General features: G+C 43.5%; 4 protein-coding genes across 17 annotated transcripts in view; 1 reads left to right on the forward strand and 3 right to left on the reverse strand.

Annotated features, from left to right (window-relative positions):
* Positions 1-4,424, reverse strand: part of cdhr5-rs (cadherin-related family member 5, related sequence) — a 9,286-nt gene extending 4,862 nt beyond the window's left edge. For 4 of the 9 annotated variants that reach the window (XM_088072370.1, XM_088072368.1, XM_088072374.1 and 1 more), the window contains exons 1-9: positions 4,219-4,374; positions 2,230-2,309; positions 1,947-2,155; positions 1,807-1,863; positions 1,643-1,735; positions 1,444-1,530; positions 686-799; positions 416-580; positions 244-334 (exon numbers count right to left, since the gene is read on the reverse strand). In XM_088072370.1, the coding sequence (XP_087928496.1) occupies positions 244-334; positions 416-580; positions 686-799; positions 1,444-1,530; positions 1,643-1,735; positions 1,807-1,863; positions 1,947-2,155; positions 2,230-2,302 (889 nt within the window). In that variant the 5' untranslated portion in view covers positions 2,303-2,309; positions 4,219-4,374. Of the gene's footprint in view, positions 1-243; positions 335-415; positions 581-685; positions 800-1,443; positions 1,531-1,642; positions 1,736-1,806; positions 1,864-1,946; positions 2,156-2,229; positions 2,310-4,218 lie in introns of all 9 variants that reach the window. The other 5 variants (XM_088072372.1, XM_088072373.1, XR_015775446.1 and 2 more) reach the window with 4 other exon arrangements.
* Positions 4,425-7,291: 2,867 nt separating this feature from the next.
* Positions 7,292-10,030, reverse strand: LOC121961633 (uncharacterized). Of its 2 annotated transcripts, XM_088072376.1 has the most exons (6): positions 9,901-10,030; positions 9,153-9,185; positions 8,618-8,665; positions 8,344-8,388; positions 8,249-8,272; positions 7,292-7,771 (listed from the first exon to the last, which is right to left on the reverse strand). In XM_088072376.1, the coding sequence occupies exons 1-6, from the start codon at positions 10,026-10,028 to the stop codon at positions 7,633-7,635; spliced, it is 417 nt and encodes a 138-aa protein (XP_087928502.1). In that variant the 5' UTR covers positions 10,029-10,030; the 3' UTR covers positions 7,292-7,632. The 2 variants fall into 2 exon arrangements, with proteins under 2 accessions (XP_087928502.1, XP_087928503.1); XM_088072377.1 differs by lacking the exon at positions 9,153-9,185 and having other exon boundaries at positions 9,901-10,028.
* Positions 10,031-11,150: 1,120 nt separating this feature from the next.
* dennd6b (DENN/MADD domain containing 6B) lies at positions 11,151-21,258 on the forward strand. 3 transcript variants are annotated; one of them, XM_042511714.2, is made up of 20 exons: positions 11,160-11,424; positions 13,836-13,874; positions 14,445-14,487; positions 14,567-14,676; positions 14,787-14,867; positions 14,957-15,062; positions 15,143-15,222; positions 16,241-16,303; positions 16,387-16,442; positions 16,742-16,864; positions 16,944-17,039; positions 17,188-17,282; positions 17,415-17,480; positions 17,650-17,714; positions 17,954-18,043; positions 18,365-18,418; positions 18,491-18,600; positions 20,320-20,422; positions 20,504-20,578; positions 20,696-21,258. In XM_042511714.2, exons 1-20 carry the CDS (start codon positions 11,296-11,298, stop codon positions 20,816-20,818), a joined length of 1,707 nt encoding a protein of 568 aa, XP_042367648.2. In that variant the 5' UTR covers positions 11,160-11,295; the 3' UTR covers positions 20,819-21,258. The 3 variants fall into 3 exon arrangements, 2 of the variants coding, with proteins under 2 accessions (XP_042367649.2, XP_042367648.2); XR_015775447.1 differs by lacking the exon at positions 20,696-21,258 and having other exon boundaries at positions 11,151-11,424; positions 17,650-17,730; positions 20,504-20,538; XM_042511715.2 differs by lacking the exon at positions 18,365-18,418 and having other exon boundaries at positions 11,151-11,424.
* A 326-nt stretch (positions 21,259-21,584) lies between these two features.
* On the reverse strand, positions 21,585-25,628 carry gcc1 (GRIP and coiled-coil domain containing 1). 3 transcript variants are annotated; one of them, XM_042511712.2, is made up of 4 exons: positions 25,434-25,628; positions 24,288-24,748; positions 23,413-24,078; positions 21,585-23,209 (listed from the first exon to the last, which is right to left on the reverse strand). In XM_042511712.2, exons 2-4 carry the CDS (start codon positions 24,666-24,668, stop codon positions 21,947-21,949), a joined length of 2,310 nt encoding a protein of 769 aa, XP_042367646.2. In that variant the 5' UTR covers positions 24,669-24,748; positions 25,434-25,628; the 3' UTR covers positions 21,585-21,946. The 3 variants fall into 3 exon arrangements, with proteins under 3 accessions (XP_042367646.2, XP_042367647.2, XP_042367645.2); XM_042511713.2 differs by having other exon boundaries at positions 23,413-24,075; positions 25,377-25,627; XM_042511711.2 differs by having other exon boundaries at positions 25,377-25,627.
* Between the last annotated feature and the right edge of the window lie 278 nt (positions 25,629-25,906).

Below are 25,906 nucleotides of genomic sequence, written 5' to 3' on the forward strand. Positions count from 1 at the left end.
TGTTCCTCCTCTTCAGCCTACAGGAACCTCGGTTCTGCTGACATTGTTACAGCGGCGTGTCAACCTGATGCACTTTATCAGCGCATTGTGCTGCTGCTGCAGGTGTGGCAAATCTGAGCAAACGACCGGTTCTGTGCAACCACGTTCTGAGCCGCTGTCTGGGGCGTATCATGCAGACGTGTGCGGTGACTTTTTTGACGTCTGTATGTTATGCAGAGGGAGAGAGAGAGCGGCAGCACTCACCTGACAGGATGGAGAAAACCAGAGATGTGTTGATCCCTCGGTCTCCATCCTCCGCTCTGATTGGACCAGGAGAAAACTCCAGAACGCCATCCTGCAACAGTAAACAAATAGACCTGTTGACAGTAAACCATGACAGTGATAATGATGCTTGTTTGTTTGTTTGTTTGTTTACCTGGTATTTGTGGGTGATGTTGGCGGTGTAGGTGGGGTTTATGCAGACGGGAACACCTGGGGAAACAGATGTGCAGGGCAGGAAGTGCGGGTACTGGTCGTCTCCGTCCTCGATGACAATGCTCAGAACAGCCGACGTGTTGAATTTCTCCACCGTGTTTGCCTCCTGTTAAAAACAAACCTTATTTGCTTGTTTGTTTTTTTATTTGTTTGTGTTTATGTTGAGGCATCAGAGGCGTGGCGGCAGTGGTGGATGACCTCACAATCTTACCTGGGCCCAGATCCTCAGCTGCAGGTGAGTCCTGCTCTCGTAGTCCAGCGGTCTGTTCAGGACCACGTTCCCGCTGTTGGGCAGGTCGACCCTGAAGAATCTGGCGTCGGTCTGCTGAGAGACACATACAGGTAGCGATTTCCAGGCCTGGAAAGTTTTGAAATACCCTGAAAGTTTTGGAAAAGTTGGAATTGGACCTGTGGAGTTAGTTATTTCTTCTAAAATTTCTTCTAAATTACGCAAAAATTAAATAGGAAACAAACGCAGGCAAGAAAGGTAAGTTGTTCAAAACTGGCAGTACTGGCAGTCGTCTGCCAAAAACACAAATATCAGTCCCACCCCCTCTCTGCACCCCCCCACTTCACATAAATAAAGAGCATTCCCTAAATTATATTTAAATAGTCAATTTAATCCTGTTCTGAGTTCATTATTGTTAAAATAATTATATACATTTAAAAAGCTGTTCTATAGTCATGAAACAGAACCCATCAGGGTCAGGGTTAGGGTCAGGGTCAGTGTCAGGGTTAGGGTCAGGGTCAGGGTCAGTGTCAGGGTTAGGGTCAGGGTCAGGGTTAGGGTCAGGGTCAGGGTCAGGGTCAGGGTTAGGGTCAGGGTCAGGGTCAGGGTTAGGGGTCAGGGTCAGGATCAGGGTCAGGGTTAGGGTCAGGGTCAGGATTGCACTTTTAGACTTATTTTGTACCATCTATACTGATGGTCTTTAAAAATTTGACTCAGAGTCAGTCGGTGCAGCATCTTACCGATGACTGATCGATGATATAACTGATCATGTCTCCGTCTGCATCCACAGCTGACACCGAAAAAACCACAGAGTCCACCGCAGTCAGCTGATATCAAAACACACACATACACACAGACACACACAGACACACACACACACACAGTGTTGGTGTTAACTCTTTGTGTCTGACCTGTTGGTGTAAACCCTTTGTGTTTTACCTCACTGATGGTGAGCGGTTGGATTGTCTCCGGCAGGAAGTGTGGTCTGTTGTCGTTCTCGTCAATGATCTCCACCAGGATCCTGTACTGGGTCTGACGACATACAGAGACGTTCTTTCAGTCACTGACGAGCTGCTGGTGGTCATGGTGGACAGGTGACCTACCTGTACGACATCATCCTCGTAACAGGTCAGTTGTGCTATCAGCACCGACCCCTGAAGCTGAGGGACAAACACACAGACAACAAACACTGAGTCCATGTGATCCAGGATTAGCTGCCAGGTGTGGAGGTGTGAATGTGTACCTCTCTGTCGAGGACTCTGGAGGTGGACGTGTTGAGTCTGATGGTCCGTCCCTCCAGGTAGAACCAGTCCTTGTTGTCTCCGGTCAGACACAGCCGGATGCTGCTGGATCCGGGTTCTGCGGTGATGCTGAGCTCGGAGACAAGCTGACCCGGTGGACTGTTCTCTCTGACTGATGCTGAGATGTCCGACCCCCCCAGACACAGACTGGCTGCAGAGCAGGATGCACAGGTTAGGTCATCCAGAATTCAAAGGTCAGAGTGAAGATGCTCTCTTTGTTCTCACCTGTGACCACCTGATACGAAAACCTGAGGAGCACCTGCCACAACAGAGCCCTGCAGGAGGCCAGCATCTTCATCCTCCACCTGCACAGAACATCAGCTTAATCACAACCGTCATCATCACCATCACCATCATCATTGTCATCACCATCATCATTATCATCACCATCATCACCATCGTCATCACCATCATCATCATCATCATCATCACCATCACCATCACCATCACCATCATCATCATCACCGCCATCATCATCATCATCATTGTCATCACCATCATCATCATCATCATCATCATCATCATCATCATCATCATCACCATCACCATCACCATCATCACCGCCATCATCATCATCATCATTGTCATCACCATCATCATCATCATCATCATCATTGTCATCACCATCATCATCATCATCATCATCATCATCATCATCATCATCATCATCATCATCATCACCATCATTGACCCAACGAACAGAGACACTTGATCCATCCACCCCCAGGTACGTGTTCAGACTGTCTCACAACAAAAGCCCTTTGCTTAAGATGAGGAAAAGATTATGGCTTCAGTTAAATGTGAGCAAGTGATGATACGGTGAGTTGAGAGCACCTGTTCTGTCTGAAAGAACCTGAAACATGTTTGAGGAGAACATCTTACGGACGGCTTCAGGATCAACATTTTGGCGTCGCAGTTCAGGTTTTTTGCAGTTTTTTTTTTCGAGTCACTGATCCGCTGTCAGATTGAGGGTCTAAGGACAGAGGGATGTCGTATGGTGTAAAGCCCTCTGAGGCAAACTGTGATTTGAGATAATGGGCTTTATAAATAAAATTGACTTGACTTGACTTGAAATACGGCAGATGCAGACTGAAGTCCGACATGGATGCTAAGAGATGTCCTGCTGTGGACAGTCAGCAACAAAATGTGTTTTAGACACCGAAAAATAGTCCAGCTTCTAAAAATGTACTTAAGTTTAAGTGAATGCTAAAGTTAGTGATTCACAGCTTCATCTTTCTGGCGTTTGTTTTAACAGGAAGCCTACAAAAGCTTCAGTTCTCTGTCTACGCTCTCCTCATAACCACCAAACATCTTAAGAAAAACAGTTATTTTATCTCTCTGAAGACAGACCTGCTGCTTTGCTGCTGCTCTTCTGGTGCCTTCATCAGTCAGTCAGTTATCTGAAATAACTCTCAGCAGCAGAGTAGCAGCTCCTGAGGAGATGGAGCTAAAGTCTTTGTTTGTATCAGTGGAGTCTGGCTCTGAAGAGAGCGACAAAACAGCTTCCTTTTCTGCTGGAAATCTCTATCTGACATTACAGTGAAGCCCAGAAAATACTGGTAATCCATAAATCCTACACTTATTTAGGTTGGACTTTATTTCAGTGTCTCAAACACTTTTGTTGCGTGTCCAGAGCAGGACATCTCTTAGCATCCACATTGACTCCAAACTGGAGGTGTGCTGATTGACATCTGCTGTTAGTAACTCACTGACTGTTGTTAAGTACCCGACACAGCCACACTAAAAACATCTGAACTGTCCCTTTAATCAGCAACATCTCCTCCTCATGTCCACAAAAAACACAGTTTTCAGTTTCAGATTAGTTTTATCATCTGAATCTCTAGAAGACAGGGGTGTCCAGGACCTGTCCCTCTGTCCAACAGAAACTCTCTGAGACTTCCCAAAACTTCACAAACTCCCCAAAGCTTCAGCAGGACTCTCTCTGACGGTTTGACACAGTGACGCCTGAACTGATCCAGAATCTGTTCCCGAGAGAAATCAAACTGTCGTCACAGCGGCCTCACTGATCACCGACACATTCAGACCTGAACTCCAACCACAGCCGGTTCTGAGCAGAATAACAGATCCTGCAGAGTGAGAACGTTCCAGACCGTCACGTGATGACAGCAGCCAAGAACACTTTATTCAATAACCAGTAACCAATTATCAATAACCGGTAATCAACCTGATGGATGCTGAGTCAAGAACACTCACCCGCTCTGTTATTCGCTCTACAGATGCTTGCGGTGTCTCTGCAGGCCTCTCATGATGTCACCGTTCATGTGTTCAGATGTTCATGTGTTCAGCAGCTCAGTCTCAGTGTATTGTTCTCCGAGAACACAGAGTGTTCTGTTACTCTGTGTGTGTGTGTGTGTGTGTGTGTGTGATTAGCTGAGGGCTTACAGGGCATTACTGAGAGGATAAGTAGGTCGACTGGCTGCAGCAAGTTAACAACAGGAGGCCACACCTCAGAGCCAGGGTTTACTCAACTATTCACTCAACAGTCAGTGTTAGCTGGTGCAGGCAGTATTTTCTGGGTTAGTTAGTGTTATTTCATGCAGTATTAAGTGCAGTATTTTCTGGACTAGTAAGTGTCATTTAGTGCTGTATTTTTCTGAGCTGGTTAGTGTTATTTAGTGCAGTATTTGGTTTTATTTATCAGTATTAATTAGTGCAGTATAAATCTAAAGACGACACAGTGAAAGCGTCCTGGTGGCGGTGTTGTCGAGCAGCTTGGTGGTCAGAAACAAGTGCTGATATGGTCTCTGTGGTGGTGATGTAATGCCTGCAGGCTCCAGCAGGTGGGGTGATGTTCTCCCTCAGTTCTGACTGAAGGCGAGAGTGTGAAGAGTGAGAGGACTCATTCTGCACAGAAAACCTCACACAGAGAACTTCTGAGAGTGTTTATTAACTGGATTTATGACCCACATGTTCACTATAGAGCCGCTGCTGGTTCTCCTCCAGAATCTGAGTGAACTCTCAGTGTTTGTCTAAAATCGAGTTTCTTAATTGTCATTGCATGATACAACGAAACATAGAAGCATCTCATACACAGACAGCGAAAACATATAACACACATAACACATAATAATTCAACTAAATAAATCAATAGAATCAGCATTGTTCTTCCAGATGAATCTGCCATCTGTGCCGTTAAAGGGGAACTTTGGGGGGGGGGCACTGCCTTGTTCTGAGCCGTTGCCATGGTGAATCGTAGGATCAGAACTTTCTTAATGATGTTGTCTATTTATTATGGTTTATCGGTGATTTCAGAACATTTATTATGGTTTATCGCTGATTTCAGAACATTTATTATGGTTTATTGCTGATTTCAGAGCACATGAGGAGCTGCAGGAGGGTGATAAGATAAGATCATAAAGCTGGTATGAATGTTGCTCTCCTGTTTGAGTTCTTTTAAAAAACTGAAATAAACTAAAGGACTGATTCATCTCTCTGTTTCCTGTCGGTAGCTCCAGACTCACACGTTCGCTGCTGGAGGATGTATGGGCTGCTTGTTACACCCGAAGCAGGAATAGGACCAGGAATAAAAAGTGAGTGTGGGGTTTGTGTCTCCCAGGTAAGCGCAGTCAGTGACAGGTAGACAGAAGCTCTGCCCACAGATGAACGTGTCATTAGACGGACAAACAAACTCTCACCTGCAGGACGTGGTCATGTCCAATAACTTCCTCAAGACAGCCTAACTCAGTCTAAAACTTTATCTCCACTACAGGGGATAATATCTCCTACCCAAGAGATAACATCTGCAACCTAGGAGATATTTCACACTTCTTCCATAACTAGGATATAATACTTCTTACCCAAAAGATAATATTTCTTGCCCAGGAGATAATATTTCTTACCGAGGAGATAATATCTGCTACCAATGAGATAATATTGCTTATATACCACTAAGAGATAACATCTCTTATCTGGGAGAAAAACACATCAATTCCAGCTTCATCCAATATTGCCTGCAAAAACATATGTTTGCCGTTGCCTCCCAGTTTTGTAGAAACTTCTGTAAATGTAGGAGAGTAAAAAGTACAATGTACCCTTTGCCTGTGATCATGTCTTTAATGGACTGGCAGCTGTATCTGATGTTTATACAGAAGAAATTATCACATGAATTTGGTTACTTTAATCTCATCTACCTTCATCAGACAAAGATTCATTAATTAATTCTGTTAAATTTCCTTTTTCATGACAAAGATTGTTTCAGTTAATTTCATCACATTCACCTCAAATACTAAAAACTGAATTTTCCTTTTTACTGAACTTCACTACAACATTTCTCTTTGTCAACATGACATCTCAGAGAAACCATCATTTTTTTTCTTGATTATTGCCTTCATGCTTTCTGCTTCAGTCACAAAAATATTCATCTTTATGTTAAAACCAATACTAAGTTGATACAGATCTGTGAGACCTGCACTTTTAAACACATCAACATGAAAATATCATTATCAAACATTTATGTTTCCATCACATCTTCACAGATTTTATGCCTCTGGACTGAAATGTGGACAGTAATCTGACTACTCCTCTGCTTGAATAAATCACATGACCAAAACCTTCAGAGACTAACACAAGAGAACACTTTCAAAATAAGAGCCAAAGTGCTTCAGTCCAGCTGAGATCTAATCAAAGGTCCGTCCGAGACCGTCCTCTTCCTGTTGGTGATGGACAATTTACAGGAAAACTCATCATCATGGTCAACAAGAGGCCAGATAAAGCAATCCAGAGCAGTCTGAATATCTCTGTGACAGTCAAAGGAGACTCTGAGGACATCTGAGGCCAGTCTAAGGATGTGTCAGGAGAGTCTGAGGACCCCTGAGACAGTCTGAGACAGTCTGAGGACCCCTGAGACAGTCTGGGGCCTCAGAGACAGTCTGGGGGTCTCAGAGACAGTCAGACTGGATTTGAGCTTCCTGTTGGGACAGTTTTAGTGTGACGTCTGTCTGCAGAGCAGCTTGTGAAAGTTGTTCCTGAACTCGGTGTTGAAGGCGGTGTAGATGATCAGGTTGACGGTACTACTGACATAGCCGAGCCAGGTTACCACGGAGATGAGCACGGGGCTGACATCATTTGTGTAGATAGGGTAAATATTGAAAGAGTGTCTGAATATCGTTTTTTGGGTGTAATCATGGATGACAAACTAACATGGAAATCTCATATAGCTCATGTAAAAACAGATATCTAAAAATATCTTTGTTTTAAACATATATATATATATATATATATATATAAACATATATTATATAGACACACACACACACCTATTCCAAAATGAATTATTAATTATAAGCAATTTATTGACAGATTCTGTTCTTAAACATAATAATCAATAATTCATGAAATCAATGATCATAGTGAGACTGTTGGTAAACTCCAACTCCCAGAGTGCATTTCATCAACAGACAGCCAATCACAGGCCTTCAGGAAGCATGAGGAGTGTTTTATCGTTGTTTGAAGTCCATTATGAGTCCAGTTTCAAACTGATTCCTGAAACCGGATTCAATGGTTCACACTCTCTTTCTGGCCAATCAGCTCTCATCTGAGGACTACAATACCCATGAGCCTCAGCAGCTGTCTCCATGGAGACGAGGTCATGTGATGATGACGGCTGCTTCACTTCCTTCCAATGCCAAAAGGGTCGCTTGCAGCGCCGCCAGCCATCTCGTCCCCGCCCTGCATGGAGGAGCCGAGGTTCACCGTGAGACAGGTGGGGAGAACACACCTGCTGCCATAGTACGTCACCGAGGACAGGCTGGGGGACAGACGGGTAAATACAGGTGAGACAGTGCAGGACAGACAGGTAGAGACAGGTGGGATACTGAAGCAGAGACAGATAGTGACAGGTGAGACACTGGGGGACAGACAGGTAGAATCAGGTGAGACAGGCCTGTGTCAGGTGTGACAGGTGAGTCAGGCGTTACAGGTGAGGTGTGTGATAGGTGTAACATGTGAGTCAGATATATTACAGGTGTGTGACGTGAGTCAGGTATGTTACAGGTGTGACATGTGAGTCAGGTGATGCAGGTGTGACAGGGGAGTCAGATGTATGACAGGTGTGTGACATGTGAGTTAGGTGTGTGACAGGTGAGACAGTTGTGTTACAGGTGCGTGACATGTGAGTTAGGTGTGTGACAGGTGAGACAGGTGTGTTACAGGTGCATGACAGGTGAGTCAGGTGTGTGACAGGTGAGACAGGTGCGTTACAGGTGTATGACAGGTGAGGTCTCACTCTCGGTCCAGGGGGAACAGGAACCTGTGAAACAAACAAAGAAGTTTCAGCAGATTTCAGAGCTGATGGAAAAAGTGTGAAGTGACTCTACGTACAGGAGAGGAGAGATCCTCGAGTCGTCCATCGAGTTGTTCGAGTGTCTGAGGAGCAAAACACATCAGACCCGTTAACTTCCACCTGTCCTACAGAGAACATTTATTAAACTGTTCTCTTCTAATGAGGTTCTCAGTCTGACGTTCTACTGACCACAGAACCATTTATTAACCTGTTCTCTTTGGTTCCACAACAGAACAGTCAGTCACATTCTCTGAGTGTGTGTTCACTGTCAGTGTGTATTATTGTGCGTAGTTGTTGTGTACATTGTGTGACCTTGTGAAGTTGCCCTCTGTGTTGTTACCATGGTTATGGGACTCAAACCTGCAGAGGAAACAGGAGACAGATCGATTTACCAAATTAAAACAAATGTAACTGATGCGCCTGGTGGCTCAGTGGATAGAGCGGCGGCTCTTATACAGACTGTATCTTTGCCGCAGCGGCCACAGGTTTGATTCCGTCATCGACCCGTTGCTGCATGTTGCCCCCTCCCTTTCTCCCCCCTTCACTGTGTGTGTATTGTTGTGTGTAGCTGTTGTGTACATTGTGTGACCTTGTGAAGTTGCCTCCTGTGTTGTTGCCGTGGTTACGGGAATCAAACCTGCAGAGGCAGCAGGAAGCAGTTTCACCAAATTAAAACTAAATTAAATTCAGTTTCTTTCAAACGACTCAAAAAGTACCAACTACACACTGTGTGTATTATTGTGTAGTTGTTATGTATATTGTCTGTAGTTGTGTGTGTTATTGTGTAGAAGCTGTGTGTAGGTGTCTTGTGTATTATTGAGTGTAGCTGTTGTGTACATTGTGTGACCTTGTGAGGTTGCTGTGGTTACGAGCCTTGGACCTGCAGATGAAACAGGAAACAGATTTGATCAGAAAAAAATGTAATTTCATTTATATCTCTGAAGCTGTGTCTGATGAGTCAGGGGTCAGGGGTCAGGAGGAAAAACTCCCCCCAAAAAACCCAAACAACAGGAATAAAAAAATGTTGGCACCTCTGTTTCATTCAGAAATTATCCTTCACTGAATATTCAGTCTCTATAGAAACATAACTGTGTTACAAGTGATCCGAAAATATAAAATGAAAAAAGACGAACAGCAGACTTAGATATTTCAGCTCAGTGAAGTTTCTCAGAGAGTCACAGTTCGGAGTTCAGAGCAGACTGTTATAAAAACTGTTATAAAAACTGTTATAAAAACTGTTATAAAAACTGTTGTAAAACAGTCTCAGGAGGTTTGTTTGATGATTATTTCATAATCGTGTTTCAGATTCAGTTTGATCTGTAAATAATTTTATTTAAAGTTTATGTAAACCTTTTCACACATTCTCAGCTGCTTCTTCTTCCTCATTCAGTTCAGCTTTTCTGCGTCAACATCTTTCCTTCACATTATCGCTACTTTTCAACGTGCAGCGTTCGCACTCACAGTTTCTTCAAAAACGAAACTCTCCAGTTTTATAATGTTTTTTTTAATTGTAAGAAATTGTCTGTTGATCTGTTTTCATGTTTCTTCTTTTATCTTCTGATTAGATTTGAATTTTCAGATTGTTTGAATCTCACCTGTCACCTGCAGGAGGAAGAGGAGCAGCAGAGACCCACATTGTCATCTTCATCACCATCATCATCACCACCATCATCTCCATCATCGTCATCGTCAGAAAGACGGCCACAGACTGAGTGGACTTCATCACAGAGAGGACGACTATTTATATTCTGAAGGTCTCCTCCTCTTCATCATCAGCTGAAGGTCTCCTCTTCGTCTGCTGAAGGTCTCCTCCTCTTCCTCCGCTGAAAGTCTCCTCCTTTTCGTCTGCTGAAGGTCTCCTCCTCTTCCTCAGCTGAAGGTCTCCTCCTCTTCCTCAGCTGAAGGTCTCCTCCTCCTCTTCCTCAGCTGAAGGTCCCCTCTTCGTCTGCTGAAGGTCTCCTCCTCTTCCTCCGCTGAAAGTCTCCTCCTTTTCGTCTGCTGAAGGTCTCCTCCTCTTCCTCAGCTGAAGGTCCCCTCTTCATCAGATGAAGGTCTCCTCCTCTTAGTCTGCTGAAGGTCTGTTGTGTTTACTCTTCGTCACGTTATCTGCCGTCCTGTCGGCGAGGTCTCGGAAGCGTCTGACCTCAGATAAGACGATGTCATGATGATGTCACTCAGTTAAACTTGCTGTTTGTTTTCTGTCTGCCTCGTCAGTGATGTCACGCTCTCCAAAGCGATTGATTTAACCCAGAAAAAAAACACCAAATATTGTCTTAAAATATTGCCAATTTTTTAAAATAATTTGTTGATTTGTTGTTTCATTTTTTAAAAAAAATCACAAAATAATAATAATAATAATAATAATAATAACAATTATTATTATTATTATTATTATTATTATTATTTAAAAAAGCAAAGAAAGAAAAAAAATCACCAAACTGGTTTCTTTTTTTTATCACAAAAATTATAAAGAAAAAAAAAAAGCAAGAACACTTGGAAAATCGCCCTTTAAATAAAAAAGGTTAAAAAAAAATTAATAAATCAATATCGCCAAAATATTTCCTTTTACAAGTCACCAAAAACTTCAACCCAGTTCAAGAAAAAAAAGATGTTATGTTTTGTTTTTTTAAATAAGCAAAAATTGTGAAAGGAAAAAATGGCGAACTGCTTTCCTTAAAAAATAAAAAATAAAATAAAAATTGAGGAAAATAAATCGCTGATCATTTTTAAAGAAAATGTGTTTTCTTTAAAAACCAGCAGTAACATAAACTTAAAATGCAGCCCTTTAAAGCTGTGTGTCCCTCTGCTGCAGCCACATAAAGAATGATAAATAACCAACAGTCCCTCGACCGACCGGAGGCTGCCGAGGCTGCGGGGTCTCCCGGTGTCCTGCAGGGGGCTCCACGGGCTCCGGCGGCTCTCTAACGGTGATGGAGGAGCGGAGCACCGGGGGCTGAGTGCCGCGGCTCCGCAGCTGAGATCCGGTCGTGATGAACCCGTTGGACGGTGGCGGTTCAGCGGGGCCAGAGGAGGCGGGCGGCCGGTGGTCCCGCTTCTCCTCGTGGCTGGAGTGCGCGTGTGTGGTCACCTTCGACCTGGAGCTTGGACAGGCCATAGAGGTACGCTGTTAGCTTAGCGTGTTAGCATCGTTAGCGTTAACGTCCAATAATCGATCAGAGTGTCACCGTGTCACTCAGCCGGAACACGGCTGCTCTGTGTCGGTGACTCTCAGACCAAAGTCCCGGTAAAAAGCAGCTGTTTGTGTTGTTTGTGTGTGTGTGTTGACGCAGCTTCCAGTAAACAAACAGCGACATGTTTTTTTCCGACTGACGGAGGGCTGCTGGCCACTTCGGCTTCATTTAACGCCCCAAAACTGCGTTTATTTACACGGTACACCCCGAAAATATGTCATCACTTCACCGTAAGAGCCGCCATTAACCCTCTCAAACCCGAACCGAGCCGGCTTGATTTCTGTCAGAAACACGCCAGCAACCGGCAACTTCTGTTGTCACCTTTTACTTTTTTCCCGGATATTTCTTCCTAATTTGCTCATTGATTTTTCAAAGGAGATTAAACCGGGTTACTGAGGGGGTTAAAAGCTTGTGAAAGGCGTCTAAATGCAGCACAACAACACAGATGTGGATCCAGGCTCTAAAGGGTTAAACATAAAGAGAAGCCCTTATTAAAGTGTGTGTGTGTGTGTGTGTGTGTGTGTGTGTGTGTGTTTGATGTGTGTATGTTGATCTGAGAGCTGAAGTCAATGGTATAATCATCAGCATTCATCCAGAGGACTTAAAATGGGCTTTGGTTTGAGGCCGAGCCTGGAGAGGCTGCTTCTATCAAATCCTTACTTAGGGACTGTTTGTTATTTATGAGAGCGGAGGTAGGGAGAGACATGAAAAAATACTTTCTTAAAAACTGGGGAGGTTATGTTTTTCATTTTGGCTTTAGGGGAGGGGCATACAACTTTAAAAGGCTGGAATTTGGTTTATATTTTTAATTAACAAAATTTTAAATATTGCTCAAAAGTCTTCAAGAAAAAAACATCATGTTAGTGCCAGAAAATCATGAAAATGTTTTCTTTAAATTAACCAAAACATTTCAAAGAAATAAACATTACCCCACATTTTAACAAGTAGCCAAAAATTTTAAATTGCCAAAAAATTCTTTTAAAAGGTCAGAAAAAAATGCCAACAGGTTTTCTTCATGATTCGTCAAAATCTTCACATTTTTTTCCTTTTTAAACATAACTATATGACAAATGAAGCATTTATAGTGATTTTTTTTAAAAGAAGAAATTTAGCAAAGTTTTCTCTTTACACTATTTTTTCCTATTTTTAAAAAAATCACAAATAATGTTTGTGATTTTTAAAGTAAAGATGCATACCATACCGTCGCTAACTGATCAGATCTCTGTGATCAGCTCCTCCTTGTCTCATGACTTCTGGACTTTGATTTGTCAGATTTTCTTTTATTCAGACTGATTTAATCAGCAGCTGTTGAGTTGACATCAACCCTTTGAAACCTGTAGCAACGCTGGGTTTCTTGTGCTGCGTCCAGATGCCTCCCACAAATATTTAACCCTTTATACCCTGAGCGCATTGGTATGATTTCTTTAAAAAACACAAGCAACTTGGTAGGAAATGTTCCACAAGTGTTTTTTGAAAGGTGAATAGAAAATGACCTGAAAATTTTCTTTTTTTTCTTTTTTTTTAAAGAGAGACTCATTAGAGAATTATCAAATAACTAGGAAACTATCAAGAAAATTATATTTATGATCATCATAATGATGATATATATTTAAAATGAGCTTTTAGAAATATATGTTTTTATTATTTATTTATTTAAATGGTAAATGGACTGTACTTGTATAGCTCTTTTCTAGTCTTATTGACAACTCAAAGCGCTTTCACACTACATTGTGACATTCACCCATTCACACACACGTTCACACACTGGTGGCCGCGGCTACTGTACAAGGTGCCACCTGCTACTCAGTAATCATTCACACGCACTCACACTCTGATGACGCGGCATCGGGAGTAAATTAGGGTTTCGGTATGTTGCCCAAGGATACTTTGACATGTTTCCCGGAGGAGCCGGGGATCGAACCACTGACCTACCGAGTAGAGGATGACTTGCTCTACCTCTGAGCCACAGCTGCCCGATTTAAATTTATACAGATGAAATGTTTGCTTGCATGCTCATTTTATTGTATTTTATTTATTTATTTATTTTATTTCTGCTTATTTTCAGATAATTTTCCTCTAACTTTTTAATGTTTTTGCCAATTCTTGGGCCATATCTTCTTAAATTGCTTGTTGCCGTCTCTCCATGTTTTTGAAAGAAATCAAAACAGTTTGCCCAGGTTTTAAAGATTACCTTCTTTTCATATTCTTGAAAGAAATGGAACCAAACACTTTTCAGGTTTGAAATGGTTAAACTCTGTGTTTCCTCTGATCAGCATATATCCGTTTGAACTTTAAAATCAGCAGAAAGTGAGAAAGTGTGAACTTTGCTTGTGTTTCAGTTGCTGTTTCCTCCACACGTCAAGCTCACAGAGAAAGAGGTAAAGTCTGTCCATCAATAATCAATTTATTGATTGTAAAGTCTGTTCACTCTGTCCATAAATACTCAGTGTATTGATTATAATGTTTGTCCACCGTGTCCATCAATAATCAATGTATTGATTGTAAAGTCTATTCAGTCTGTCCATCAGTAACCAACTTATTGATTATGAAGTCTGTTCAGTTTGTCCATCAATGATCCATTTATTGATTATCAAGTCTATCCACTCTGTCCATCAATATTCAATTTATTGATTATGAAGTTTGTTCACTCTGTCTGTGAATAATCAATTTATTTATGATAAAGTCTGTCCACTCTGTCCATCAATAATCAATTTATTGATTGTAAAGTCTGTTCACTCAATCCATCAATAATCAATGTATTGATTGTAAAGTCTTTTCAGTTTGTCCATCAATGATCAATTTATTGATTACAAAGTCTGTCTACTCTGTCCATCAATAATCAATTTATTGATTATTTCAACGTATTGATTGAAGTGTTGTTCATGTTGTTGATCAATGATAAGTGTATTGATTACAGATATATTGATCCTCTGTGTATGTGTTGACAGAAAACCAGCATCTGCTACCTGTCCTTCCCCGACTCGTACTCAGGTAAACAGCCGTGTGATGGTGTCACTGTCATGTTCGTGACTCAGAGGTCAAAGGTCACATGTGTTCCATCATTTCCCAGGATGCCTCGGTGACACTCAGTTCAGCTTCAGGTTACGTCAGTCTGTTGGTCGCAGAGCTAAGAGGCTCCGGGAGGACATTTACAACCGAGACGCCCCTGTCACCCTGCAGGTGAGCTGCCAGCTGACAGGAAACACCTGACTCATGAGGAATCATGTGTCAGGAAACATGTGACAAGACACTTACAGTTATTCTCTGGTTGTCCCTCGTTGTCTCTGCAGACCGAAGTGTCCCATTTCTGCGGTTACGTGTATTTCAGACAGGTGAAGGATGTTTCTGTGAAGAGAGGATACTTCCAGAAGGTCAGACTCACCTGTTCACACCTGAGTAACCATGGTGATGTCATGTGGTGAGGTCACGTGGTGATGTGTCATGTGACTGTGTGTTGCAGTCCCTGGTGCTGGTGTCCAGGTTGCCGTACACTCACCTGTTCCACTCACTGCTACAGATCATCGCTCCAGAGTTCTTCGAGAAGCAGGAGCCCTGTCTGGAAGCAGGTGATGATGTCACGCTTACGTCATTGCTCAGTGGTATTGATGATGTTACTGACATTTCGCCCAATGTCTCCTCCTCACAGTATGTAACGAGATCGATCAATGGCCTTCACCCGTACCTGGACAGACCCTCAACCTGCCAGTGATGGGCCTGGTCTTACAGGTGAGCAGGGAGCATGGCCTTACATGTGAGGAGGGGGCGGGGTCTTACAGGTGAGTGCGGCATGGTCTTACAGGTTTTACTGGTTAAGTAAGTAGAAAGATTGGAGTGGCCGGTGTGTTTGTCTGCTGAGGAGGAGCCTAGTTTAGAGGAGTTGTTAGCCGGTGTATGTACCCGTTGAGGATGAGCCCGGTTCAGAGGAGTTGTTAGCTGGTGTGTTTGTCTGCTGAGGAGGAGCCTAGTTCAGAGGAGTTATTAGCCGGTGTGTTCGTGTGCTGAGGAGGAGCCTAGTTCAGAGGAGTTGTTACCTGGGTTTTTTTCCGCTGAGGAGGAGCCTAGTTCAGAGGAGTTGTTAGCCGGTGTGTTTGTGTGCTGAGGAGGAGCCTAGTTCAGAAGTGTTGTTAGCCGGTGTGTTTGTGTGCTGAGGAGGAGCCTAGTACAGAGGAGTTGTTAGCCGGTGTTTTTTTCTGTTGAGGAGGAGCCTAGTTCAGAGGAGTTGTTAGCTGGTGTTTTTTTTTCCATTGAGGATGAGCCCGGTTCAGAGGAGTTGTTAGCTGGTGTGTTTGTCCTTTGAGGATGAGCCCCATTCAGAGGAGTTGTAACTCCAGATCTTTGTTGTGTTCCAGTGCTGTGGTTCAGAGGAGGCGTCCACTCTTTGTTTGTTCTCCCTGCTGTATGAAAAGTTATCTTTCAGACTTTGTGTCTGCTGGAGCTCTCATCTCTCTAGTCTCTTTGGTTTTTGGAGAGTTTGGTGTGGCTGCAGTCAGAGAGTCGATGTTTTAATGCTGCCAGCCAGTGACCCTCCAGAGAAATGACTGCTGTTTAATGAAAACTTAAAGACTGTACAAACAGATCTGCTGTTGTTTAGAGATCTAAAATGTATTGATCCAAACTTGTGTGACAGGTGTGTCAGCACTGGAAGAAACTTCAGACAGAAATATAAACAATGTTAAGTAATGTCTGATCCGACTTTATTTTCCTGTTTAAGTTTTCATGAACCTGTTTTTATTTTATTTTTCAGGTGCGGATTCCTTCAAAAACAGACAAACCAGGAGGAAGTCCAGTCAGACAGTCTGCTAAAGAGGTCGGGAACAGAACGGAACCCTTTATTGATCTTTATTCACTACACTAACTGTGAACAAATGGTAATGTTTTATCTGTCCCCAGAACCTCCTGCCGGCTCCAACACTGCTTCCCTCCATCCACGAACTCGACCTCTTCAAGTCCGTCAATCATCAATATCAAATCAGTGATCAATATTAAATCAATCATCAATATCAAATCAGTGATCAATATTAAATCAATCATCAATATCAAATCAATCATCACTATCACATCAACCATCAATATCCAATCAGTGATCAGTATCAAATCCATCATCAATATGACATCAACCATCAATATCCAATCAGTGATCAATATTAAATCAGTCATCAATATCTCATCAATCATCAATATCCAATCAGTGATCAATATGGAATTATCTGATTATTGGTCAGTGATGTGACCTCTGACCTCTCAGGTGCTTCCAGTCGGTGCTGATCCACCTGCAGATGCTCTGGGAGCTCATGTTGCTCGGGGAGCCGCTGGTCGTCATGGCGCCGTCTCCCACCGTCTCCTCTGAGATGGTGCTGGCTCTCATCAGGTAACTGAACAGCCAATCAGAATGCTCCTCTCTTCAGTTGGTGCTGGTGTTGCCATGGTAACAGCATTTCCTCTCTCAGCTCCATCAGTCCTCTGAAGTTCTGCTGCGACTTCCGCCCGTATTTCACGATCCACGACAGCGAGTTCAGAGAGTACACCACCAGGACGCAGGCCCCGTTAGTACCTGTCACCTGATACCTGTCATCTGTCATCTTCGCACTTGACTGTTACCTGATACCTGACTGTTATCTGTCTGTCATCTGTCACCTGTCCATCATCTGTCATCTGTCACCTGTCCATCACCTGTTTGTCTCACCTGTCCAGGCCTAACGTGGTTCTGGGAGTCACCAACCCGTTCTTCATTAAGACGTTTCAGAACTGGCCTCATGTCGTCCGACTGGGAGAAATCAAGATGGCGGGTAAAACTCTTCTTCTGGACTTTAAATTCAAAATATATTTAATTTCATAACAAGATAATTTGTCTTGTCTTTGATAATAAGGATGATAATAATAATAATAGTAATCCAGCCGGTGTGTTTGGTCTCTCTCAGGTGATTTACCTAAACAGGTGAAGGTGAAGAAACTGTCCAAACTGAAAACACTCGATACTAAACCAGGTGACACCTCAGTCTCTATCAACCTCTGTCAGATTTAAATAATATTTATAGTATTTCAATAGTGTTCTAGTCGTATTAACACAGTATTGGTAGCATTGATATACTGTTATATAGTATATGAAGAGTATTGTTTTTAAAATGCTGCTAAATGTTAATTTCTTGTCTGCAGGGATCTACACGGCATTCAAAACGTTTCTGCACAAAGACAAGATTCTTATCAAAAGACTGCTGAAGGTGAAAACATCAACATGTAATAATACATTGATTTCTACTCATCTGAATATGTTTTCATTGATGTCAACATATATTGATTTCTATTGATCTGAATACATTTTTATTGATGTTAACATATATTGATCTCTGTTGATCTAAATATGTTTTTATTGATTTTAACATTTATTGATCTTTGTTGTGGATATGTATTGATGTGAATATTGAGGTAAAGATGATAAGCATTATGACCGTATCTTCAGGGGATTCAGAGGAAGAGACCCTCGGAGGTTCAGAGCGCCATCTTGAGGCGACACCTGTTGGAGCTAACTCAGAGCTTCATCATCCCCCTGGTGAGCAAACAGCCAATCAGATTGCTCCAACATGAGCGTAATGGCATCTTAACTGAAGCTGTGACCGCAGTCTGCCGGGTGTGTTTAATAAAAACAACATGTGTGTCACATCTCAGCCTGAGAAACAAACAAACAAAAGATCTGACAGAGAGTGTAGACATTAAACGCGTCTACGCATGAAGAGAAGAAGCTGATTTCATCAACGTATAATTCAGAGAGAAACAAGTAGAAAAGGGAAACACTTTGAAAAGTGAAGTCCCTGCAGGTTATCAGAATTAAACATTTCTGTGCTGAGCTTACGCCCAGTGTCTCATCTGGCAGGAGCGGTACATGGCGAGCCTGATGCCTTTGCAGAGATCTGTGACACCATGGAAGGTAAACAGGAAGTGGATGGTCAGTGATGACCTCACAGTAATGTCAGCAGTTTTAACGTGTTTGTGTGTTCAGACTCCTCCTCAGATTCGATGCTTCAGTCAGGACGAGTTCATGTCCACTCTGGACCACACCGGGCCTCAGCTCACCTCGGTGCTCAAAGGTGATTGGATGGGACTGTACAGGTGAGTCAGCTGTGTCTTTAACTACTTTTATATTGAACTTCAGAAATCTCTTGGGGCTTTCGGTCTTTTCTGTCTTCATTTTTGTGTCATTCTTCATTACTTTGAGTTATAAGTTTTAATTTTGTTATTGGTCCTAAATTTTGTTGTAACTTTGAAAAGAAAGTGCGTTTTTGTGAAAGGGAGTCTGTCGAGCAAAACAGCGATTTGAATGTTGTAATTTTGCCTTCAATGACATAAAAGACATCTGAAAATTGTATTACAAATGTTATTATCGCAAAATAAATATGCAAAGTGACCGAAACAAAACACAATCGCGGGTACAAGCGGCCGAAGTGAGCCTCCTCCGTAGGCTGGCTGGGCTCTCTCCGCTCCTCCGCATTGACAAGTTTCGAGCGTCCGCTGTCCAAACTGGCCGCGTGACTCTCTCGTTTTTCGGGGGAATTTTTTTGCCAATATTGAATTGATGTAGTTTCGTTGCTGTAGTTTCGAATCGCCTTCGTACGGATCGCTCTGCTCTCTGATCCCAGCGACTCCACTTCATGTTTTGATCTACAACTACGAATCCCAGCAGCCCCAAAATTACACACAGGCAGCGTGAGAGTGCTCCCTTGTGCCAGCCGCTGAAAACACACTAACCTAACCCTGACGTATAAGTTTACAGTTTTTAGAATAAAGTTTTAATTGTTTTAACAGTCATACCTTGTAAATTGGCGAATACATTCATAAATTAAAGAAAGTAAGACGATTACAAAATTAAGTAATAGTCTTAATTTTGTTAAGTCATTCATTTTTTTATGACCAAGAATTAAGTTGAAATTTTGATTATATAGATGTAACTTTGATAGTATTAATTTTGTCGTAACTTTGAGAATTAAGCAGTAAGTCAAGTCTTAACTTTGAGAATAAATTCATAACTTATGAGGCCCCTTCCAGAATAAACTCATATATTTTTTATTTTTTTAAAGTTATAAATGTAATAGTTAAGTCATAATTTTGATAATGAAGTCATAACTTTTAGAATAAACTTGTAATCTTGGTAATATGGAATCTTGGTAATATAAACGTTTGTCATGACTTTTGGTTGAGTGTTAATATCGTTCGTGGGAACAAAATTAAGAGTATTACATAATTAAGTGATAGTCTTCAATTTGTTTATGTTGTAAACTTTTGTCTTAACTAATAAAGATCATTACTAAATGAAGTAGTAGTCTGTTTTCAAGATGTAATTTTCTAAACAGTCATAACTTGTAAATTGGAGAATAAATTCATAAATAAAATTAAGTAATAGTATTAATTCTGTTTGGTCATTAAAATTGTTATGACTAGGATGTACGTAAATTGGAATTTTGAGGATATAGACATTATTTAATTAGTATTACTTTTGTCTTAACGTTGAGAAATAATCCACAAGGCAACATTTAGATTAAAAAAAAACCCTGACTGTGATAATTAAGTCATAATTTCGATAATAAAGTGTTTACTTGTGGAATAAAGTAGTAATCTTGATAATAAAGTCTAAGCCTTTGTCATAACTTTGAGAATTAAGTTTCAGTTTTTAGCAAATAAGACATTTTTGTTCATAGTCATAACCATGATGGTAACTTTTAGAATTAAGTCAAAACTTTTGTATAAATAATAAATTAAGATTATTGCAAAATTAAATCATTGTATTATTTTTTTAAATAAATTCATTACCATTATTGTTTGAATTCTGGACAGGAAGTTCTTCAGGTCTCCAAACTTTGACGGCTGGTATCGTCAGCGACACAAAGAGATGACGCAGAAACTGGAGAGTCTTCACCTGGAGGTCATCTGTGACGCTGTGAGTTACGTCATCACATCAACTCCTCTCACACACACTGTGCACACCTAGATGTCCTCACCTGCTGTCCTCGTCCCTCAGGACCTGATGAGCTGGACGAAAGACAAGTCTGAGGTGGAAATTGTCGATTTGATTCTGAAGCTCAGAGAGAAACTGGTGAGAAATTAATATGAGACAATAATAATAATATTAATAATAATAACAATATCAACAGACCATAATACTCCTCTGTGGTGAACAGGAAGTGCGTTTCTGACAGACACTGTTTTTCAGATTAAAGCTCGCAGGCAGCAGCTGCAGGTGAAGGACGGAGTTTTACAGAAACTGGACACTTTTATAAACTCCATCATCAGCTTGTTGCCCCGAGACCTGCAGACGGTACTGAGTACACACTGAGTACAGAGGTACACACTGAGTACACCCTGAGTACACCCTGAGTACACCCTGAGTACACACTTTGACTGGTTGGATTGATGCCTTTCAGTTATTTGATGAAATGTTAAAGTGTGAATGTTTTGTTGCAGCTGTTTGTTTTTTCCACTTTCAGCTTCACCTGTGTTGTTATTTAAAAAAAACTTTCTTAAAAAAAAGTTAAATAACAGCTGATGCTTTTTAGTGTTGACAATAAAACTCTAAAAATGTATTTAATTCCACATCATTGTAGATAAGTTAAATCTTTATTGTCCCGTCGGCGCAGCGATCAGACGATCTCAGACTAAATGTAACACTGATGATTAGAATAATTCATCATGATTATGAAAACTGATCATGTTGCTGTTTGTTTTGTTCTGTAAATATTCGTTTGAATTTGAAAAGTAAACTCTGGATCACGTTCACACTTTGTTCTATATTTCATCATAACCCTCTGCTACATATTGATCTGAATATTAATCTTAATATTGATCAAAATATTGATCTGAATGACTTATTGGTTGTGTTCTCATCATTTACCTATTTTATGGTTCTCAGTATGTTTTTGGGGATGTCCATCTGTCCGTCCGTCCGTTTGCCAGTGTCTTTTTCGCGAACACAGTATATCAGGAACGCCTTGAGGAAATTTCTTCTCTTTCTTAAAAATGTTGTGATGTAAAAGTGTGATATTTTTCGTTGTAAAGTTTTGCACAACGATGTGAAAAATGCTGAAATGAACAATCCAAACTGATTTTGTGAAGCAGGAGAAATAGTTTAATTTCAACAAGAGGAATCAAAAATATACAGAAGAGAAATCTGAAGTTTGAACCGTTTCCTCACTGTGACCCTAAACCCTCAGAATCATCAGGAACCAGGCGTCCATCTGTCCATCTGTCCGTCCACAGTCACATCTGTCCGTCCACAGTCACATCCGTCCCCCTCGCATCCGTCACAAACCGCTTTGCCTCAACTTTTTATTAACAGGTGTGTCCCTGCAGCTGAGGGCGCCGTTACTTCCTGTTGGACGTCCCCCAGGTGTGTCCCTGCAGCTGAGGGTACCGTTACTTCCTGTTGGACGTCCCCCAGGTGTGTCCCTGCAGCCTGAGGACGCTATTACTTCCTGTTGGACATCCACCAGGTGTGTCCCTGCAGCCTGAGGACATCGTGTCTCTCCTGTGGGCTGAAGTGTAGGATGGTGAGAATGGCGCCAAGTGTCTGCTGTCTCCCGCTGGCGTCCTGCAGTGTCAGGAACTTGTAGATGACATTCTTCAGGTACTCCAGGTTGGCGCCCTCTCGGCTCTGATCTCGGACCAGTTTGTCCAGTTGTCCTCGCAGCACAGCAGCCTCCTCCTCGTGGCGCTCTCTGTTGGCGATGAGCCTGGCCTGCAGATTGTGGAGGTCGTCCTCCAGCCGGTGTTTTTGCCGCCGCAGCCCGCCTAGCTCTGCCTCCTTGCGGGCCAGTTGCTCAGCGTACAGCAGCAGCGTGGGCTCATTGGGCGCGGCCCGCCGTAGTGCCTGGCTGATGATGTCGCCTTCGCTCTCGGGGCCGGTCTCGTGCTCGTCGTCAGTCGTCCTGTCGGCATCGTAGCTGCAGCTGGGCACAGCGGCCCGCAGTCGCTCCAGCTCCTGGTCCTTGTCGTCGAGCAGCGCCATGGTCCTCTCCCTCTGCTTGTGGAGCTCCGCCTCTAGCTGCAGCAGGTGGTCGCGGTGCACCGCCTCTGCCCGCTCCACTTCCTGTCTGTGTGCCTGCTGCAGGGCCGCCGCCTGCTGCTGGCGCTCCTCCAGCGTGCGGCGGTGTTGGGTCTCGGCCTCATCGCTCTGGATGCGCAGGTTGATGTACTTCTCCTTGAGCTCGGCCAGCTGGTCCCGAACCTCCTCCAGCTCCTTGGCCTGGGAGCCGTCTTTGGCGTTCTTGTTCTTCAGCACCACCTGCGCCCGCAGCTTGTAGCGCTCAAACTCGTCCCGCAGTGTCCGCAGCTCCTGTTGGTACAAGGCCGAGGTTTTGTCTGCGCTCGGTTCCAGCTCGGCCTCCACCAAGGTCTGAATGTTCTGGTCCGGGTTCCTCTGAGCCGCCAGCAGCAGCAGCTTCTTCACTTTCTCCAGCTTTTCCTTCAGCGCGCCCACGTCCAGCTGCGAATCGTCCACGCCGGGGTCAGAGGTCATCCTGCTGGACGCGGCAATGGCCAGCGTCTTATTCTCGGTGTCCAGCTGCAGGATCCGGTCCCGCAGCCTCTGAGCCGTCTGCTGGTCTCGGTGCCTCGACCGCTCGCTGGAGCCCAGCAGCTCTGACAGCTCTGACACCCGCTGCTCCAGACTGGCCACCCTCAGCTCCGCCTCCTGAGCACGCTCACGAACACGCTCCTCTGCCTCGCATACCTGAGGACACACACATCACACACCTGAGGACACACGCACCTGAACACCTGAGATTACACCTGGTCTTAATTAAGAACTTTATTTAGACCTGGTTCTGGTTATAGTCAGACTTGATCCTTGTCTTAATCAGACCTGGTCCTGGTCTTACTCTGACCTGTTCATAGACTGACATGGTCCGTGTCTTGGTTAGACCTGGTCCTTACCTTCCTGGTTTCGGCGTGGATCTGCTGCTCAAAGTGGTTTTTCAGCTCAGTAAGTTCTCGCTGCAGCTGGTCCACTCTGGGATCTGGTTTCTTCTGGTCCTCCTCGGCAGCCTGCAGCCTCCTCTGCAGCTCGTCTCTCTGCTCCCTCACCTGGTTGAGGTGGGCCTGGGACTCTGCCCCCCGGTCCACGGCCTGTGATGTCAGCAGCAGCGTTGTGTTGGCGTTCTGAAGGCGAAGCTCGGCGTCCTGCCGCAGGTCTCTCTCCTGCTGCAGGATCCTCTGCAGCTCTCGGAGCTGCTGGACGTGGTCTCCCTGCTCCTGCTCCCGCTCGTGCTGCTGCGTGATGACACGAGCGCGGCTCTCCGCCAGCTGTTGCTGCACCGCCTGCAGCTCCTCCTCCTTCACCATCGTCACAGCGACCAGGCGCTCCTGCAGCTCCTCCACCTCCTGCTTCAGCTGCCGCTTGTCAGCCTGGAAGCTCGCCTCCATGCGGGACTTCTCCTGCGTCACTGTGGCGAGGGCGGTGGTGAGCGTGCTCAGCTGGTTCTTCAGCTGGGAGACTCTCCGCTCCACCTCTGCGCTGACAGAGGGCGTGGCCTGCTGCTGCTCTGCCCCAACGCCACTGCTCTCTGAGCCGCCTGCATCCAGATCCGACCTCAGGGGCTGCTGGAGGAAAACACCACGATAGCCACAACGATGACTTCATACGCCCTTATATGAGGTCATATGACATCATACAGCTTTATGTAAGATCACATGACGTCATACGACATTATGCGGCTTCATATGATGTCATACGGCTTCATATGATGTCATATGACCAGATAATGTTCAGGTGATAATAAACGACGAAAACATGAAGTGGGACTTTAGACCTGTACAGCGGAGCCGGCCCGTCCTCCTGGTTCTCCCTGGTCCTCCTCACTCTGATCCCCTCTGGTGGTCTCACTGGGTGTGTCCACAGATGCCACTGTGTCCACACTGTCCTCACTGTGCAGTGAGCAGCTGTCCTCTGGAAGGTCAGCGGTGGCGATGGTGTCATGGCCCTGCTGGTTCAGGTCTGCCTCCTGGGTCACGGTAAGGACCTTCAGGCTGGCCTCCAGCGCCTCCTTCTCTTTCAGGAGGCTCTTGTAGGCCCGGACCACATCCCTGAAGCGGCTCTGGTACTGGACCAGCTGCTTCTTCTGGGACTCGATGGTTTCCAGCAGCTCCTTCCTGCCGGGACCGCCCCCGAAACTCATTCCGAACTTCTCCATGACTCCCAGTCCAACTGGCTTAGACTGGATCCACCATCACACACTGGTCCAACTGGGACTGTGATTGGGTTTGATGGTTCCTGAAAAGATACAAAAGATATCAGTGTCCTGTGTCCTCGTACACACGCACGCACGCACGCACGCACACGTACGCACGCACACGCACGCACACACAAACAAGGAAATGACCCATAAAACAAGTTAAATGGTATAATTCTGTTAAATTATTTTACTGCAGTTAACCTTTTGACACCTGAAAAAAATGCTTGGCAGCAACAGAAGAAATGATCCAAAAATTAACAAGAAATTAATTCTGTAATATAATTTAAATATTTAATTATAATTGATGATTTCTTGTTGATGTGTAATGTCTCTCTCTGAGCTGCTCGTTGCTTTTTTCATTTTCTTCTGATGTTTGAAAGGTTAAAGTGTTTCCATGTGAGCAGCCGTCATATTCAGGAATCAGAGAATATTATGATTAATGAATGTTTATATTAATAAAAGCAGCTGAGAGGAGAACAGACATAACAGCTGCAGTTCTTAATGTTTTTATTCATCTGAAAATCGGAAGTTTATTATTAACATTTATATTAATGAAAGCAGCTGTCAGGCTCAGGGAACAGAGAATATTAATATTTATTGATTTGAATAAAAGCAGCTGAGAGGAGAACAGACATCACCGCTGCAGTTTTTAACGTTTATATTTACCGTATATCTGGAGTTTGATCCACAAACACGTAACGACATTAAACCTCCGGTTCTCACCCGCTGATCCACTTCCGGACCCGTCCAAAACACGCTGCTGACGTCACCCAGACACCGTCTCCGTGCTCGTTTATTTAATCGGAAACCGAGAACAAAAACCACAAATAAAAACTCAGAGTTTGTCAGACTGAAGGCTGTCGGCAAACCGCCGCCATGTTGCTCTGAACCGGAACTGAGCAGGACGAGGAGGAGGCGGGAACCGCTTGCTGCGTTCACTGACGTCACGGAAACATGAAGGTCTTGGTGTTTTTAAATTTCCTGTCAGATTAGATAGATAGATAGATAGATAGACAGCGCGTCAGTAAACAACAGCAACAAGAGAAAAGTTTCGTTACATGATGTGCTATTGTATTTCAATCTTAATTTAAGTGAAAAAAATAATTAATTAAAAAAAGAAAATAATATCGTCAAAATGTTTTTTGCAATTGTCTTTAAAAACCCCCATTAAAAAAACTAAAAATAAAATCGCCAAC

This window comes from Plectropomus leopardus, chromosome 22, assembly GCF_026936395.1.
Source record: "Plectropomus leopardus strain MGB_pleo_1.0 chromosome 22, ASM2693639v1, whole genome shotgun sequence".
Taxonomy (NCBI): Eukaryota; Metazoa; Chordata; class Actinopteri; order Perciformes; family Serranidae; genus Plectropomus; species Plectropomus leopardus.